The sequence below is a fragment of the Papaver somniferum genome, chromosome 1 (assembly GCF_003573695.1).
Source record: "Papaver somniferum cultivar HN1 chromosome 1, ASM357369v1, whole genome shotgun sequence".
In the NCBI taxonomy this organism is placed as follows: domain Eukaryota; kingdom Viridiplantae; phylum Streptophyta; class Magnoliopsida; order Ranunculales; family Papaveraceae; genus Papaver; species Papaver somniferum.
The window spans coordinates 90,164,996-90,181,935 of record NC_039358.1 but is presented as its reverse complement, the minus strand read 5'-3'; the positions used below and the strand labels follow the sequence as shown (position 1 = coordinate 90,181,935).

At 36.3% G+C, this 16,940-nt stretch overlaps 3 protein-coding genes, 2 long non-coding RNA genes, 1 other non-coding gene and 1 pseudogene across 6 annotated transcripts; 4 read left to right on the top strand and 3 right to left on the bottom strand.

Annotated features, from left to right (window-relative positions):
* Positions 1-420: 420 nt before the first annotated feature.
* LOC113331148 lies at positions 421-1,132 on the bottom strand. Its single transcript, XM_026577903.1, has one exon. It carries the CDS (start codon positions 1,033-1,035, stop codon positions 523-525), a length of 513 nt encoding a protein of 170 aa, XP_026433688.1. The 5' UTR covers positions 1,036-1,132; the 3' UTR covers positions 421-522.
* A 206-nt stretch (positions 1,133-1,338) lies between these two features.
* Positions 1,339-3,618, top strand: LOC113294183 (annotated as a pseudogene).
* Positions 3,619-3,786: 168 nt separating this feature from the next.
* On the top strand, positions 3,787-3,860 carry TRNAT-AGU. Its single transcript has one exon. It is a non-coding gene; the product is annotated as a tRNA-Thr (tRNA).
* A 670-nt stretch (positions 3,861-4,530) lies between these two features.
* Positions 4,531-7,036, bottom strand: LOC113294190. The gene is made up of 3 exons (XM_026542605.1): positions 6,682-7,036; positions 6,351-6,569; positions 4,531-5,003 (listed from the first exon to the last, which is right to left on the bottom strand). The coding sequence occupies exons 1-3, from the start codon at positions 6,904-6,906 to the stop codon at positions 4,926-4,928; spliced, it is 522 nt and encodes a 173-aa protein (XP_026398390.1). The 5' UTR covers positions 6,907-7,036; the 3' UTR covers positions 4,531-4,925.
* A 459-nt stretch (positions 7,037-7,495) lies between these two features.
* Positions 7,496-8,598, top strand: LOC113347366. The gene is made up of 2 exons (XM_026591010.1): positions 7,496-8,074; positions 8,566-8,598. Exons 1-2 carry the CDS (start codon positions 7,496-7,498, stop codon positions 8,596-8,598), a joined length of 612 nt encoding a protein of 203 aa, XP_026446795.1.
* Positions 8,599-9,860: 1,262 nt separating this feature from the next.
* Positions 9,861-11,285, bottom strand: LOC113331141. The gene is made up of 3 exons (XR_003350737.1): positions 10,634-11,285; positions 10,145-10,340; positions 9,861-10,021 (listed from the first exon to the last, which is right to left on the bottom strand). It is a non-coding gene; the product is annotated as an uncharacterized LOC113331141 (long non-coding RNA).
* Positions 11,286-13,400: 2,115 nt separating this feature from the next.
* On the top strand, positions 13,401-14,983 carry LOC113331135. Its single transcript, XR_003350731.1, has 3 exons — positions 13,401-13,593; positions 14,641-14,711; positions 14,792-14,983. It is a non-coding gene; the product is annotated as an uncharacterized LOC113331135 (long non-coding RNA).
* Positions 14,984-16,940: the final 1,957 nt, after the last annotated feature.

Sequence of the window (16,940 nt, the reverse complement as noted above, 5' to 3'; positions counted from 1 at the left end):
AGTTAATCTCTCTTGAGTTTTACGTGTTAATCAACAAATCATATGGTTTTGTTCCGAGTTATACAATTTCTTTGTTCCCCAACCAACAACTGTTCATAAAAGCTCAACCAAGTAGAATGATGTCTCAAATTCGGTTACTACATTTTTGACCAGTGTCAGCATGAAACATTGGTAGTACATTTATTATCGCTTTATATCTTTTTGAGCTTTTAACTTCTGAAAATTACTTCTGGGAGCACTTTTTTGGTTGCCAAACAGGCTTTCACTCATCTAGTTTCAAACGTAGCCTCTAATATGCCACGTGACATTCTAAGGGCTGCATTTTGGTGTGGCTACCATTAATCTCCTTCACATCTTCATCTAAACAATACTATTAAGTTATGTCAACAACTATTGTTAGTATTATCAAGAACACAGTAATGAAGCAAAACATTGATATGAGTCTTTATTATACAGTTATATAGAAAATATTAGACAGGAGATTTATCATGACAAATAAGAATGTAGAAAAGAGAATTCAATTCACCCAAAGCATTTGTCACCTGGAACAGGAACTGGTCCAGGGATGAAACCCTGATCCAAGAATTGCAAACCAAACACAACTATTACTCCAAGTAAAGCTAAGTAAGACAAGCCTTCAACAGCACCCAACAAACCAAAAGGTCCGTTCGGAAGACCAGAACCAGTTTTAGATTTTGTATACAAAGACCAACCAACAATTCCAGCAATAACTAAATAACTTACACCTTCAAGCGCACCTATTGATCCTCCTGGACCAGGTGGTAAACCACACCCTGTTGTCTTAAGTGTGTATAGAGACCATCCGATTACCGGATTCGAAATCAATCCACCAGCTATAGCTACTTTCTCAGCAACCCCATTACCAGCACTACTTTCTTCTGCCATTGCTACCACTTTGAGAGGTACATTTTGCATTCCTCTTCTAAATCCTATTGGATTATTACGGCATTGACGCCGTAACGACGGAAGCACCAGTGACGGTTGCGACAACATCATCATCCTAGAAGCCGCCATTTATAAACAGATCAAATTGGACACAGAGAGAGATAGAGAATGTTGTTTTTGTTCTGTAACTTTGTTGAATGTAGGAGGTTTTTACTTGGCTCTGAATCTTATCCACCAATTCATGTGTATGGAAAAGAAAAGCAGTGGACCCAAATAAGATTTTTGCCTTGGTTCGGTACCAATGCAGATATTTACAGGGTAAATGTTTGCCAATGCACCATTTTCCTAGTTGTGGGTTGCAAATGTTCAGTAAAACATCTGAGCCGTCCATCTTATCGCTGGGATAATCATTTTTTATAACTTGTCGTTGACAGCAAAAAGAACTTTAGAGTAGACTCGGTAGAGAAATATACTCTTTGTTATTCATGGAAGCTTTTGTACAAACAAGTAATCTGCACTGAATCCTTTGAATTACAGAGAGGAAAACCAGATAGAGAAGATGAAGTGTCCGTATTGCTCAGGTGTGCAAGGGAAGTGTACAACAACAGCATCAGGGCGTTCAGTAACAGAATGTTGTACATGTGGAAGAATAGTAGAAGAAAGACAACATCAAGCTCATGATCTTTTCAATCTTAGAGCTCAAGATTCTCCACTCTGTGTGGTCACTTCTGATCTTGCTTCAATTATCCCATCTCCAGATATTGTGGGTGCTAGTAAACCCCCAAACCCTAAAATCAACAGTAACAATGAAGTAGAAGAGGAGGGGGAGGAAGATGAAGATGATGACCCATTTGAACCAACTGGTTTCATTACTGCTTTCTCAACTTGGTCTTTAGAACCAAACCCAATTACAGCTAGGTCTTCTATTTCATTTTCTGGTTATCTTGCTGAACTTGAACGTTCAATTGATTCCTCTTCAACTTCTGGGTCTGGTGTTGTTGTTGATAATTTAAGAGCTTATCTTCAAATAATTGATGTTTCTTCAATTTTAGGCTGATATATCAGATCATGCTTTTCAATTGTTTAGAGATTGTTCTTTAGCTACTTGTTTGAGAAATCGAAGTGTTGAAGCACTTGCTACTGCTGCCCTTGTTCAAGCCATTAGAGAAGCTCAAGAACCCAGGACTCTCCAGGTATGTTTTCTCACTTTAGGATTTTCTTACTACAGTATCTCTTTTTTTGGAAAAGGGGGAAATTTTGTTTCTAGGGTTCGTTTAACATTGGATTACTTGAAAGTATGGACTATAGTACAGCAAACATTGAATTTATGAGACACAGATAGTAATATAGATCGATTTCAACTGTATCTCTAGTGTGGTGGTTAATGATTTCATGGTCTTAATGGGTGTGGTTATTGATTGTAGCATGTATGATCTTCCATGTTTTGAGCCGATTGCCTCTTTAGTTATGAAGAACACTCTTTGCACTGCAGGAAATATCAAATGCAGCCAATGTCCCTCAGAAGGAGATTGGGAGAGGCTTTGCAGCTGAGTCAGCCGGTTAATAGGAATTCGATATCCGTTCACATGCCTAGGTTTTGCACTCTTCTCCAACTAAACAAATCAGCTCAGGTATCATTTGAAACAGTCATATAACAAATCAGTTACTTCTCAAAAGATTTGAAACAATTACCAGCTTTCCTCTGTCAAAGATCCACTTAACCATTTCAGTATCACTATTCTTTTGGGGTTTTATAATAGTCTTAAACTTTCTCAGGAATTGGCTACTCACATTGGCGAGGTTGTAATCAACAAATGCTTCTGCACACGCAGAAACCCTATTAGCATATCTGCGGCAGCTATCTATCTGGCCTGTCAACTAGAAGACAAACGCAAGACCCAGGCTGAGATTTGCAAAGTCACGGGACTAACCGAGGTGACGCTGCGCAAAGTCTACAAGGAACTATTGGAAAACTGGGACGATCTTCTACCACCTAACTACACACCTGCCATCCCTCCCGAGAAAGCATTCCCAACCACTCTAATTACAGCACGCTCTTCATCGGCTTCTAGAATTGACCCATCTGAGATTGCTTTTTTTTCTGATAAAGATAAGCAACCTGAAGTTAGCAAACCTAAGAAATCATTTGAGCTCTTGGAGAGTGATCATCAGCTTAGCGGCAAAGAGGAGTCAGAAAACAAAGGCGTTGCCCATGAACCTTATGGAGCAGCCAATAATCCTGCAGTGAATCGTCAGACAACCTTTTGGCAGGGTCAGGTTCCATTTGGTGGTTCTGATTCTAAGCAAACTGAGGCAGAAAAAATTCGGATTTCAGAAAGAGGTATTGACATGAACGAGATCCAGTTGAGCCCTCTGGAGGTTGAACATAAGGTAGTTAAGAGAGAACCAGATGCTACCACCAGTTCCCAGATGTTGCATCGCTTTTCTGGTCCCTCGGCCTCCAGTAGCTCCAGCATATGGCATTTCCAAACACCACTTTCATCACAGCCTCATGTTCAATTTGTGCAGCCACCACCACAGATTGGACCAGGTTTTACAGAAATTAGAGGAGCTGGGAACCAAAAGAGAAATGACAATCGATATGGAGATACTGAGAAGCACTAAGCACTGTAATGGGTTGCAAATCTAATCAATTGTAGAACCACAGAAATGGCTTTTAGATATATTATAGTATGTTGTATCAGTATCACTCTACCTCTTGTGTGTTTGAGTGCATGTGCAGTTATGATTCCAAGTATACGGAATAGATGGACTATTGGTCAGTTCTTGGTGTGATTTAGCAGTTGTTCCCCATCTTATTTTCTTTTGGAGTCCGGAGTGGGTGTGTCAGTTTGTTAGGACAGTAAGAACTAGCAAGCAGCTTTCATAGCTCAGTTGGTTAGAGCACCCGTTTAGTAAGCGGGAGGTCTTGAGTTCAACTCTCAATGAAAGCATTTATTTTTCGATTTTTTTCCAACGCTGGATTTTTAAGCATTCATTTTTTATAATGCTGCTGAACAATCGATTTTTTTTTCAAAAGCATTCATTTTTTTTATTTGTTACAACAGTATGCTAAACGCTGGATTGTTTTCGGATTTTTTCCTTGATGCGCTGGTTTCTTATTGCCAATAGCATTTTTTGTCATTTCAGCTGCCTTTTGCTGAAGGAATTTCTTAGGAAAGAAAACGCATATGAATGCAGGTTTCTTATTCCCATGTGATGGTGTGGTGTGGTGTGGTATTTAGTCTACTGAGTACTGACAGATTTGGGGATAACCGTGGTCCCCAGATAATCTTCTGTTGTTGTTAGAGCATGACCATGGGTAGGGTTTCATGTTCAAAATAGTCTTGAAGGCATGTGGCTGTGCCTGTGATCTGTTTTCCAAACTAGTCCAGAATTCAGAAAGACTACCTCTATCAACAAATGCAGTATCTAGAAGTGAATGAATCAAGTGGTCATTGTAGTGGTTCCTCACTTGAGATGCCAAGGCTGGAATCATATTTAACTTGCTATTGGAATTAGAGATCCCAAGGAAAGAAAAATTTGCAACTGAACCACCCAGCAGGGTAGAAAAACCTCTACTGGACAAAGCAGGTTTTTACTTTTATTTTTACATTTGGGAGATAAATTCGTTCTCTTCTTCTTAAAGCAAACATCAAACATAAATTCATTTCACGTTTCGCCAGAAGGAACTTCTTGCAGCAAGATTTATAATGATATGGTTTAACTTGGCAAAGTGTGTCACCGTTGAATTGAATTCCATCCAAACCAGTTTGAGAAAGTAGGCACAGAAGAGGGTAACATGATAAGAGAGAAGCAAGTAATGAAAACTCTTAGACCTACTCTATATAGCTCTCTGTAATGCTCACTAGTAAAAATATTGTGCATACTAGAGCTTATCACCAACGTCGTAGTAGTCTTTCACGTGGTAAATGAGCTATCCTAATGGTAGCAAAAAATATACATAAGACAAAATTTGTAAATGTAGGGGTGGGGGTCCTCGAACATTCTTGCACCTGTCAACTTCCCCCAACCGACACCAACTTCTCCTTCCCTTCTTCAACTTCCTTGGAGAGCTTGCTCATTCTCTGGACATCCTATACATGCAGCAGCATCACAAACACACATTAACGATCCAATAAAATCACAGAACGGAAAGTAAAAGAAACAAAAAATTTAAATACACCTATAATTTTGCAATTTGTCTACACAATTGCATAAAGAATTTCAATACAGACAGGAGCTAGGTAAAAGAAAACATTTGACAGCCTTCTATTTATATTTTCAGAAGTTTAACTCTAAGTCGGTCAGTTTCTTTTTGCTTATAAATCTCCTACTTTGTAAGGCAAACAAACACTAAAGAGCGGATTCCAACTTTGTAATGTAAATGCAATTACAACAATATATATAAGAAACACCATTGAAAACCAAGACTCAAGAGACAGACCAAATTTTAAAAATTTAACTAGGAATTACAAACATCAGAGAGGAGAGGAACACAATTTGCACATCATCTTCAGCAACCCATACTCAAAAAAGTTCTAAAGCATATATGCATCTAATTTAGTCGTGGTCTACAACCCATATTCCAATTACAAAATATAATGTTGTCAAAAAGATATCTAGTTATGATCTGAATCGTTATCCTGAAACTTCCGATCAAAGAACCAAATCTATAGAATTTACAATGAATTGATAACAAGATCAAATGTAGAATGAAAAGAATAAATGAAAAGATGGGGAATAAAAACAGAGTTACATCAACTATCAATTGGCCCCAATGCATTGACGATGAATGTCAGGATAGTGTTGAAAATCAATGTCACGATAGTAACGCTACCAACAGGAAACTAAACTATCCTAACACATGGAACCATGATAAGTCATGAGTAAAGTACTCAGAACACAAAGTTTCAGTTTCATCAAGAGGGATAATTATTTTTCAACAGAATTCAGCGAGAGTTAATTGACAAGGGTAAATGAAAAGATAGAAAAAACAAAGACGGAGTTAAGTCAACTATCAATTAGCCCCAATGCTAGCATTGACGATTACTGTCAGGATAGTGTTGGAAATCAATGTCACGATAGTAACTTTACCAACAGGAAACTAAGCTATCCTAACAAACAGAACCATGATAAGTCATGAGTAAAGTAATTAGAACACAAAGTTTCAGTTCCATCAAGAGGGAATTTTTTCATCAGAATTCAGCAAGTAGTAATTGTGAACTACTACAAAGCAAACCATAATTCACTCATCATATCATAAGAAAGGAAATGAGGGTAAAACAGTGTTGGTCCTAATAACAAACCCTAAAATTGTTGTTCTGGTGTACACTCTAAATTGTTGATGCAAAAAATCACAATTCTAATAACAGATGAAATGAGGCTCATACCATCAACCATTCCCAAAAGAAGAAGAACAAGAGTGAAGAAATCAAACTAACCCTGGATTGGCTTGAAGGAGGTGGTTCAAGATCAATAGATCTAATAGACATTTTAGCAATTTCAGATACAGCTGATTCTCTAACATCAGGTACATCACTAGCCATATCTTCATATGCAGCTTCAAATGCTTCTTGCCAAAATCTAGGCAATCTAATCCTCCTACTGTGTGTATATATATCCCACATATGTTTCACTACTTTCTCCCTCTCTTCAATTTCCTGTTTCAATCATCCAAAATCAACAATCAGATTCATCAAAATATCAAAATACCTTTAAGATCCGACACAAAACTGAGAAATCTAGAGAGAGAGATGGGAAAAAGTAACTAACCAGAACATCGAGATCATCGTGGATGGGAGAATCAAGAAGATCGTCAGAGAAACGATTGAGATTACCAGCAGACCATTTGAGTGTAACAGTACCAGTAAACATAGACCAAAATGCTAATAATAAAATTGCAGCTAATGCCCAGAATTTATACTTTCCTTTCCCAAATAAATTCCCATCTGAATTGCTTTCTCTCTTATTTGTCACTGGCATATCATCTTCTTTCATTGTTTCTTCCCTCTGATTAATCAATCAAACCTCTGCTTTTCTTCCTTTCAGAGATTTTTAGAGAAGACGAAGAAAAAAAAGAATCGACAGTTTCGCAAATGATCGATCTTCTGATATTTTGAGATCCCTGTGGACCTGTGGTTCGTGATAAAAGGACAAATACCATCGCGTCAAAGATAATTAGGTCCAAGTCCACAAATACGGCCCAACATGAAATTTCGTGACCACATTAAATTAAAAAATTAATGAAAGTTTAGTTAGTAGATTTTTAAGGAAATTTAGTTGGAAACAAATTTAAGATAGAGATGATAGTATCACTGTACTTATCCCAAATCTGAATTTTCAACGCGGATCAGTTAAATTCAACAAAATTTCCTTAAAATATTAATGTAATAAATAAGATTCATTGATCTAAGCCTCTTATTATTAATCTAAATTCATTTACTTGTCCACTTAGTTATTCACTTCCCTACGTGAGTAAATTCCCTTAAACCGTCTCTCCCATTTTTTCTCTGTTTTCTTTCTTTATAAAAACTATTCAGTAAACCCTAGAAAGAAAAACACTAGACCTGGTAGACCTGGTTGTAGAATGGACGAAGACAAACAAAAACCCATGTCTCATCGTGAAATCAATGAAGAAGATATCAAGCTTACACTCTTTACTCAGCCACCGTCTTCACCATTACCGGTTTCTCACCACCACCATCATCAACATCAAGATATCATAGATATATTACCTTCACGTATCCCTCCTGCGAGACCAAAATCACGTGTTATGCGAAGAACCATTGGTCGTGACAAGATGAAGAACACACCTATAGTACCACCATATGAATGGGCTACAAATCAAAGAGCAAATATTCATACTCTTGATTACCTTTTGTCACGCAACATGAAACGTATTTTAGGTGATGTACAGTGCAAGAAATGCAGTAATGTTTTTAATATTGAGTTTGATCTGGAAGCTAAGTTTATGGAGATTTCGCAGTATATTGCTGTACATAAAGAATCTTTGCGTGATCGAGCACCGGAACACTGGATGAATTCGAAGCTTCCTAGTTGTGGAAGTTGTAGTCAAGCAAATAGTTTGAAGCCACTTCTTAATCAAAGAAATCAATTGGCTTTTTTTGTTTCAAATGATTGGTTGTTGGAGTCTGGCACAACTCAAGTATTATTGCAAGTATACGGAGAATCATCGTACCGGTGCTAAAGATCGTCTTGTTTTCCTTGCATACTTAGGCATATGTCACCAGCTTCAACCTGCTGATCCTACCTTCCGCCTGGGCCTCTAGAATTCTAGATATGCCTTCGGTGTTTTTTGGTTTATTCTTAAGTTTTTTTTTGTTTTGTTTATTCTTAAGTTCTCATAGATCTTTTTCATTCCGATTTAAGTAGTTGTTTTTAACTTTTGGTTAAAAGTGAATTTGTGGCAAATCCATTGCCTATGAAATGTTTGTGTTATTTTATTCAGATCAATTAATAGTGGTTATATATTAGATCCATTTGTATTCTTTTCTTTTTTTTTGGTCGTATCACATTAGTTATCACTACGTTGATACCTTTGTGTTTGCCTGTCTATTTTTTCTTCTTATTTTAATAGTTCAGTGAAATTATTTTTGGATGTCCTATTTGTTAATTCTTTTGTTGTTATTTTGACAGCTTAATGGTTCTAAAGTGTGCATGTCTGCATAGCTCATAGATTTCTTTGGATCAAAATTTAAGCTAAAAACTCATCATCACAAATTAATTAGGCTGCCTTAAATATCAGAATTGTCAATATCTATTAGCTAATGGAGAGCGAGGAGTTTTTCAGACATAAAGCTAGTGTTCAATTGTGACATCCTCGCAAAAAGGGCATTGGTTAACCTTTGCAAATTCTACTAAGCTTGGCAAATAAGCCTTAGTAGATTACACTTCAATTAACCTTAAATCAGGAAGAAAAAAAAAGGTTTTAGATATATCAAGAAGATTGTTGTCAGAGTTTACTTCCAGCGTTTTTAATTTCTTCCTGCACTGTTTAATTACATTCTTGTCTTCAATCTCCACCTAACAGCTGATTGTCTCTTTGTCTCTTGCCAAAGATAGAGCTGATATCAGTCACATTATCGCTCCATCCTGAGTGGTCTTTGCTTCGCAGTTGAACCCTGTTACACCTGTAGCTTAGACTGCGTTATCAACAAAAGTAGCATCAAAGCTTGATCTCTCTTACTCATTTTGTTATGTGTTAAATAGCACTGTATAACACTTCCAGCATTTTCAGTTTCTCTCTGCACTGCTTGAAGTAAGATTTTTAGAGGTTCTCACCAAAATAATTAAAGAAAAAAAACATTTGAGTGGAAGTTTTCATCACTTTTTCTGATCATTTCAGTTTTTCTTAACTGGATATTTTTCTCCGGTGTGCATCACTTGAGCTTTTTTCTTTGCCTCATTCATGAAGTTTGAAGTCTTAAACTGGCCATTGTCTTTCATGGAATTCCACCATAAATAGGTAAGAGGCTAGGAATGGTGGTAGCATCCAACGGGCATGTGCATCAATAAACATTTGTAATGAGGGGAATGATAGATTTCCAAGAGCATTTCTAGAGCACTTCCTACAACGACAACCAACAATTGTCCTCCACACCCTTAGCAGGACATACTTTGATAATAAACCCCGGAACATTATAAAGTAGAAATCATACCACCATCTTGTATGAAAAGAAAATAAAACGAAAAAAGTACATCTAGAGTAACAGAGGTGACCAAAAAGGCAGAAACATATTGTTCTTTCGTCCGGCTCAGCTCTTGTTCTCAAATAGGTGAAACTTGAGCTCTCAAAGTTACCTATTTTCCAGAAGGTTACGACTTAGATATTCCAGTTTATATTCAAGACTTGCTTAAGAGACAAAGGTAGTTACGACATGTTAAAAGTTAAAACTAATGTATAAAGATAAAAGGAGAAGGACATACTGAAGTCAAACTTATATAAATTTATACACAATATACAGATAGTCACAAATGAGAACAGAGGAACCGCACCATGACTCTAGATACTTTATCCCCGTTATTGTAGGTCAAAGTGGCTACATTCCGGATATGGTCACTGCCATTCTTTGATGTTTTAGACAATGTGTGCCTGCAATCAACAATAAAAAATTAAGTTAGGTACAACCCATTGCTAAAACATAATTTTTTTCTAAGATCACTATGCAAGGAAATCCAACAAAAATGTCTACCACTTATTTAAGTGATCATATACCATGTAGAGACGGATTTCACATCGCATACACCTTGCAAGGTTAGGAAAAACCCGGAATTTAGCAAAGCTAATTCATCCCTTTGCTTTCACACCCATGAAATTTGATGAGCTCATGGTCGTCATATTCTCGCCACGGTATGTAAAAATAAGTTCTGGTGCAAGAGCAGTTTATGGTCTCTGCTTGCTCATTCAAAATCTGTACTAACAACTACTTTAAGAGAAACTCTCAAATTCAAACGTTTTAAACACCTTTGGAAAACAATAATAGATACCAAGGAAAAAAAAAGGAAAAAATAACTCAAAGAAAATGCGCACATACTAACACCCAAAAGTTGGCATTCTAAATGCATGAATGGACAGTGGAATGCGTACCACAATCAAGGGATATGTTAAGAGTTTATTCAAACTACTGTACTTAATTATGTTAACAGAAAATGTAGAAAACTGTGACACCAAAAATCTTAACAGAGGCTCAATAAATATATTTACCTGAATTTGTGGAAGGTGCAAATAGTACTCAGACATGCATTAGGTAGAGGGGCGGGAGATGGTGAAGTTTCACTGACTTGAGATAAGTCATCGATTAGTCCATCGTCTATATATAAAGAAACTGAACAGGAATGTAGGCACTAACAACTATCTTTAATGAACGAACTCTCGATGGATGTCTTGCTATTAGTCTTTAGTGATTCGTCACCTACCATCTTCTCGTCATCATCTTGACCTACATTGATTTTACAAAAGCCTACACTAAGCACAATGACAAATTACAAAAAAGTTACCCTAAAATCATGCCTAAGAAAAAGAAAAAACTCAAGAGCTCCCAACATACTGATCAGGTACATTAAAAACTATTGGCACAACACAGTAAATTATTTGGAATCAATATATCCTTCCTTTTGTCTATTTTTTCCCGGAGTACGAATTTTTTGATGTCTCTTAACAGCCAAGATATCTTTCCCTCCTTGCTTTCCTGGCCTTTCTTAAATTCAAGATGGTTTCTGGAATCATCTACTTCCTGCAGCACCTAAACATGATACAGTTCATAACAAATTATAATATGAATACTAAAGTGGTCTACATAGAGCTCTTAACTACTCTTATGCAAAACCACGGACAAACAGTTAAAACATTAATTTTGCTGAAGGAATTTAACAAACACTTGAAGTGCAATTCATATAAAAGAGATGAAACCGAAAAAGAAAATCCAAAAGAAAACACTCAAAGAAAAGAAAAATAATCGTGCATGTGATTCAACAAACATTTAAAGTTCAACTCATGGTTATGCATGTTAATCCCTGACATACAATTATGATCTTCATATAAAACATTATATAATTAATCCAAAGAGATAAATTTTATAATTAGAAACCATAATCCCATTCATTGAAATGAAGATACCAAATAGATCAATCTAGGAATATTTAATGTTTGGTACCCAGTAAATGTCCAACACACTGCTTTGATACCCAACATTTCAGAAATTAAGGGTTGGTACCAAAACCTGCCGTTTACCGTCAAAGTCAAAACATTATTTGATTTGACGAATTTACCCCTGAAAATGAACTATCTTCTTCACATCTGCTGCTCACACGGCCGCCATCGTAAAACCAGTTGAAGAAACAGAACTTCCAAACCATTTGTCAGTAAATCTAGAAAAAAAATTGATCTCCCAATACTCCATTTCTTGTTCAATCAAAATCAAAGGTGAATGGTCAGAAAAAATTCATTTTGAATTAGTTGAAGCATTTAATTTAATTGATAAAGATGGAGATGGGAAAATAACTAGATCTGAGCTGGATCTGTCTTCCAAAGAATTGGTGGTGAACTACCAGGTTTGTGTATGAAATTTATGAAATTTTTGATTCACCATTGTTGCAGAAACTTTATGAAATTGGTGGTGAACTACCAGCATTTAGATTCGCCATTGTTGATTTATGAAACTTTTATGAACTTGCAGATTGGTTTGTTTTCATCGCCGCTACAGATAGAAGAAAAACTTGTAATGGTGGTTTCTTTGTTTTTTATCCATCCCCGTCAAAATCGACAGTAATAAAACAAGAAGAATCGCAAAGCCCATCTGTTCTCACATCAAACAAAACCCACTCTGTTAATCAATCTCAGAACCCCAAATAGACATCCTTTGATCAATTCTTAGAAATGTAACCAAAAACAATTCCATAATTCCACTGAGAACAGAAGATGAAGACAACAAAAGGAGGAAAATTCATGAACCCGAGAGATGTATCATGTATATGAACAGGAACTATGAAAGACAGAATCAAAAAGGGTATTGAGAGAAAATCTCTCACTGTTGATTTTAGGTTATTTTTTGTTTTGTTTTTGTTAGAAATTAGGAGATATAGTACTATTGATTTCTACTAATTGGTTTAGATTGAGTTATCAATTCGAAAACCAATGCATAATAGTCACATACGATCGGTTAATTCATAATCTGACTTACTCAAAATGATGGAGGCATTAAAACAGGAACCGAGGAAGAACATAAAGTTAGGGATATAAATGTAAAACCATATCTTCTTTTAATTAATAATTCACAAAATAGAAAAATAATTTGGTCAAAGTTTGATTTTTACAATGAACGGTAGGTTTAGGTACCAACCCTTAATTTTTGAAATGTTGTGTACCAAAGCAATGTATTGGAACTTTAAAGTACCAAACATTAAATAGCCTCAAAACATTAAATAGCCCAGCAATCTATTGGAACTTTAAAGTATGAAGGTAGGCTTACCTCAAAAGCCAATGCAGAAAATTCAGAAGCATCACATGAAATCTTTGTATATGATTTTTCGGTTTAGTTTTCTAAGTATGTGAAGCCCAAATAAAGATTTGCGGGAGATCAAAAACCAAACTTAATAGCCGATTTTGATTGATTAACTGATTACACATATAGACTGCTGACGTTAATTTTGATTTTGATCACAGTGGATGCAGAGCGAAAAAATGAAGATCGGCATTTATGAAAATCTGAGCTTATTGCAGTTGTTTTGTAGAATTTCGGTGGTTACATATAGAGCTGGCAATCCGAGCCAAAACCCGCGGGTTGGCCCGTCCCGTCCCGTGAAAACCCGTACCCGTCCCGGATCGTAACTAAACAAGACGGGCGCGGGTTGTATAATTAGTGGTTTGTGAAGAAACGGGTTGGCCCGTCCCGTCCCGTGAAACCCGCGGGTAACCCGGCTCAGTTCACTAGGCCGCGTGTCACACAAACACAATGACACGAAAACCATTAAAAACGAAAACCCTCTTCACCAGAAAAAGAAAACAAAAACTCTCTAACTCTGCAACTCAGAAGCAATCTCTCGATCTCTAAATCTCTCAAAAGATAACCCATAATCAGAAAATCCTAACTCAGAAGCAATCTCTCAATCTATTCAGCAGAAACTCAAAGGATTAATCTCTCGAACTCAATCAGATCTCACCAAGGGGTAAGAATCTCTCATACTCTCAAATCTTAAGAATAATTTCTGTTCCAGTTTTCTGTTTTAGGGATTGTATAATTTTGAGTTTTTTTTTTCCTCTCAGAAATGTTTAGAACTTTAGATCTTAACATGCAACTTAAGTTTTGTTGCTTATATGATGAAATTTATATTAGGTCCTGTTTAATTTTGGGGATTTTTGATTTTAGATCTTTAATTTTGGTCTTTGATTTTCATGATGATTTTCATCATAATTTTGGTCTTTTTGATGATTTTGTCTCCGTAGCTCATTTATGCAAATCAACTCATTTGTTAACATGCTTTGATTGATGATAAGTACGCACAAATCAACTGAATTTTATTTCTTTGGTTGATGATAAGTATTTGAAATGATTTCTATTCATCTCATTTGTCTATATCTGAAATCCATGTTTAAATTGCATATGCATACACACAGAGAGATGTCAGTATTTCTTATGTGGATTTGAATTTTTAAAAATCCTGCAGATAATTTGAAATGCACATGAACTGTTTGATACTATTTCTGGTGGAAATAATGTTCCTGGACTAGTTTAGAGGAGTCCCGTCTCATTTCTAATTCCGTCCAGTTTTCTGTTTTGTGGCATAAATTAAGCCTTGTATGGTTTTACCCTCTCATAGTGTACGCATGACATATCTCCTATTTTACATGATTGTTTGTTGTTATGTGGATTTATGATTGATTTTGACTTTCATAGTCAGAATTAGATAAACTACTTCTGCATATTGTGTATAAGTTGGATATTGTAAACCAGTAAGAGTGTCAATCGACGTACAGAGAACTGAAACCATGAAATATGTCTTGTCATTAATTATAATGTCTGCAAAAGAGAGCCAGACCCAAAGAGTAGTGACTGAGATGCTATATGGGTTTGAAGATTTCCTTTTTATTATTCACATGCTTTATTTAGTATTTGAAATAATAATAATATGCACAAGAGTTCATGTTCTGGATATGAAATGATGGTTTTGTGTTAGCTTTTGAGCCACATTGATAATTGAATCTGTTTTTGCAAGGCATAACTGCAATAATGAAGACTAGCAAGGAAGCAGTAAAGAAGAAGCCGGTCAAGCAGTTGGAAATAAAGGTTAAGACTTGTCATCTCAATTGCAGTGTAAAGAAATTTCCGTATAGCTTCTCATTTTAACTAAGCTATGGTTGTTGCAGATGAAAAACAAAGAGAAGACTGATGAAGCATCCCTGATAAATAACAAGTCCAAAACTGATAATGCTGAAGCAGCTGAACCATCTTCTAATATAATTGCAAAGTAGTTTAGTTTTGCAATTTTGAGTTTTTGAATCGAAATCAAATGAATTAGATGAAATGATGAATGTTAAATTAAGTACTTAGGTTGGGAATGAGCTTTAGATGGCCTGAATGTGGCCGGAAATAGCCCAGAAATCGATTTCTGGCGAGTTGACTCAACAAAAACCAGCTAACCCGTGAGCTCCCGTGAACCCGCAAGCTTTACCCGGGACGGGCGCGGGTTGGAGAAATGACCACCCGTGAAGAATTTCAACCCGCAAGCTTAGGCTTGTATTAACCCGTAACCCGCGGGTTGGTCACAAGCCAGCCCCGGCCCGCCCGTTTGCCAGCTCTAGTTACATACCTAGCTGTGGAACAAGTGGGGTGTGGTGGGGTTGATTAAGGTGGAATGTGGTTGAGTGGGAAGTGTAAACCATGTGTAACAAAATTTTGATGTCAATTATGTGGGGCCAAAATCAATGAGAGAGCTGTATTATGAAATACTCTCACCATAGGTGTCCACATCAGATTATGTGGGACCAGAATGAAGGAGAATCAAGTTTTTTTTTTTTTGCAAACAAGGAGAATCAAGTATTTAGATTCAATTATCATCTTGTTAGATAGATTGATGACCCTAAAATTATTTATACATGTTTAGTTGTTCAAAATGTCCACATCGATTCAACAATAAATGCAGTGTATTCAAATCCATTTTGTAATTCCATAATTACTAGAACACCGCTGCCAAGGTGAAGGGTCGGTCGAAGAAAAACAGATCACCGCCAATTGCATAACGTCTTATACATCCTTTTTTTGTTGGAATGTTATTTTTGAGGTATATACATTGTTAGAGCATTGCTCGGTCGAATTCTCATGCGTTGCTATCTCAAGCATGTTTGTCAATGTTAGTGATCAAAACTATAAGTCCTGATTTCTAGCCTACATAGCTAAAGGTCTCGGACTAGGATAGAAAGTGTAGTTGAGCTCAAGACTCCATGGCAATCATCATACAAGACGAAGGACTACTCAAGGAACTGGTGGATCTTCATCGACTAAAAGGTATGTGGAGACTTGAACTTATCTTTCACTCAAAAGTCTATTTATTCTATCTCCTACTCTTGAGACAAAAGTCGTGTTGATGTATAGACTTTCATTATACACATTTGTTATTTCGAGCCGAGTTTAACTCGCCTATCTATTTTTCGAAATATGAGTTGATAAGCTTTCGCTTTAGCCAAATTCATCTTTACCTAGTGACAAATGTCATGTTATGTTTCAATCACTTTGAAAATTTCTCTGACGAAAAATGGTCTGTGAATAACGGCTACATAACGTCCTCTGAGAATGTTTCAATGATTGAAATGAGAGTTTAGATTACATAGCCATTGGTAGGATATAAGCATTATTGTGGAAACACATATATGTATAAGTCCTTATTCCTTGAACAAAAGTTTGCGAACTTTGTTGATCAAGAGAAACGGAATGTGTCCGCGAACTGGCGGAAGTTCTCGACCCGAGAATTTCTATTGGAGTTTGTGAACTCCTTCCGTGAGCTTAAGTCCGCGAACCCAGTCCGCGAACTTGAGCAGGTTATATCTAAAACTGGTTGTTCTTGAACTCATGTTTATTTAAACTAAGGAATGCTTTTGCAAACCGTGGCTATAAAGTTCATAAACCGATTCGAGTGAATCAAACCGTTTTTTCTTCGATTGTGTCTTGTGTAGTTACATAAGATCTAAGCAATTGAACAACTCTCTAACTAGTTCATTTGAGTCACTTGAACTAGTTTATGGTGAAGAAGAATATGGTGGATATGAAAGTGATCATATGGCTAACCATTTGGTTAACTATTGTTGAACCAACAAATGTTAATGTTTGGGAACGGTTCGTAAACCCAAAATTGGACATTTCATTTGTGTGTAACAAGCTAAGTTTTCGATCCAACGGTTGAGAAATATTAGCTTGAATCTAATCAGGTTTTCATCTAACGGTGAATATTGAATGATTTGATACCAAGCTAACATTGATTGCAAACCCTGATTTGAAAGACTATATAAAGGAGAACTCTAG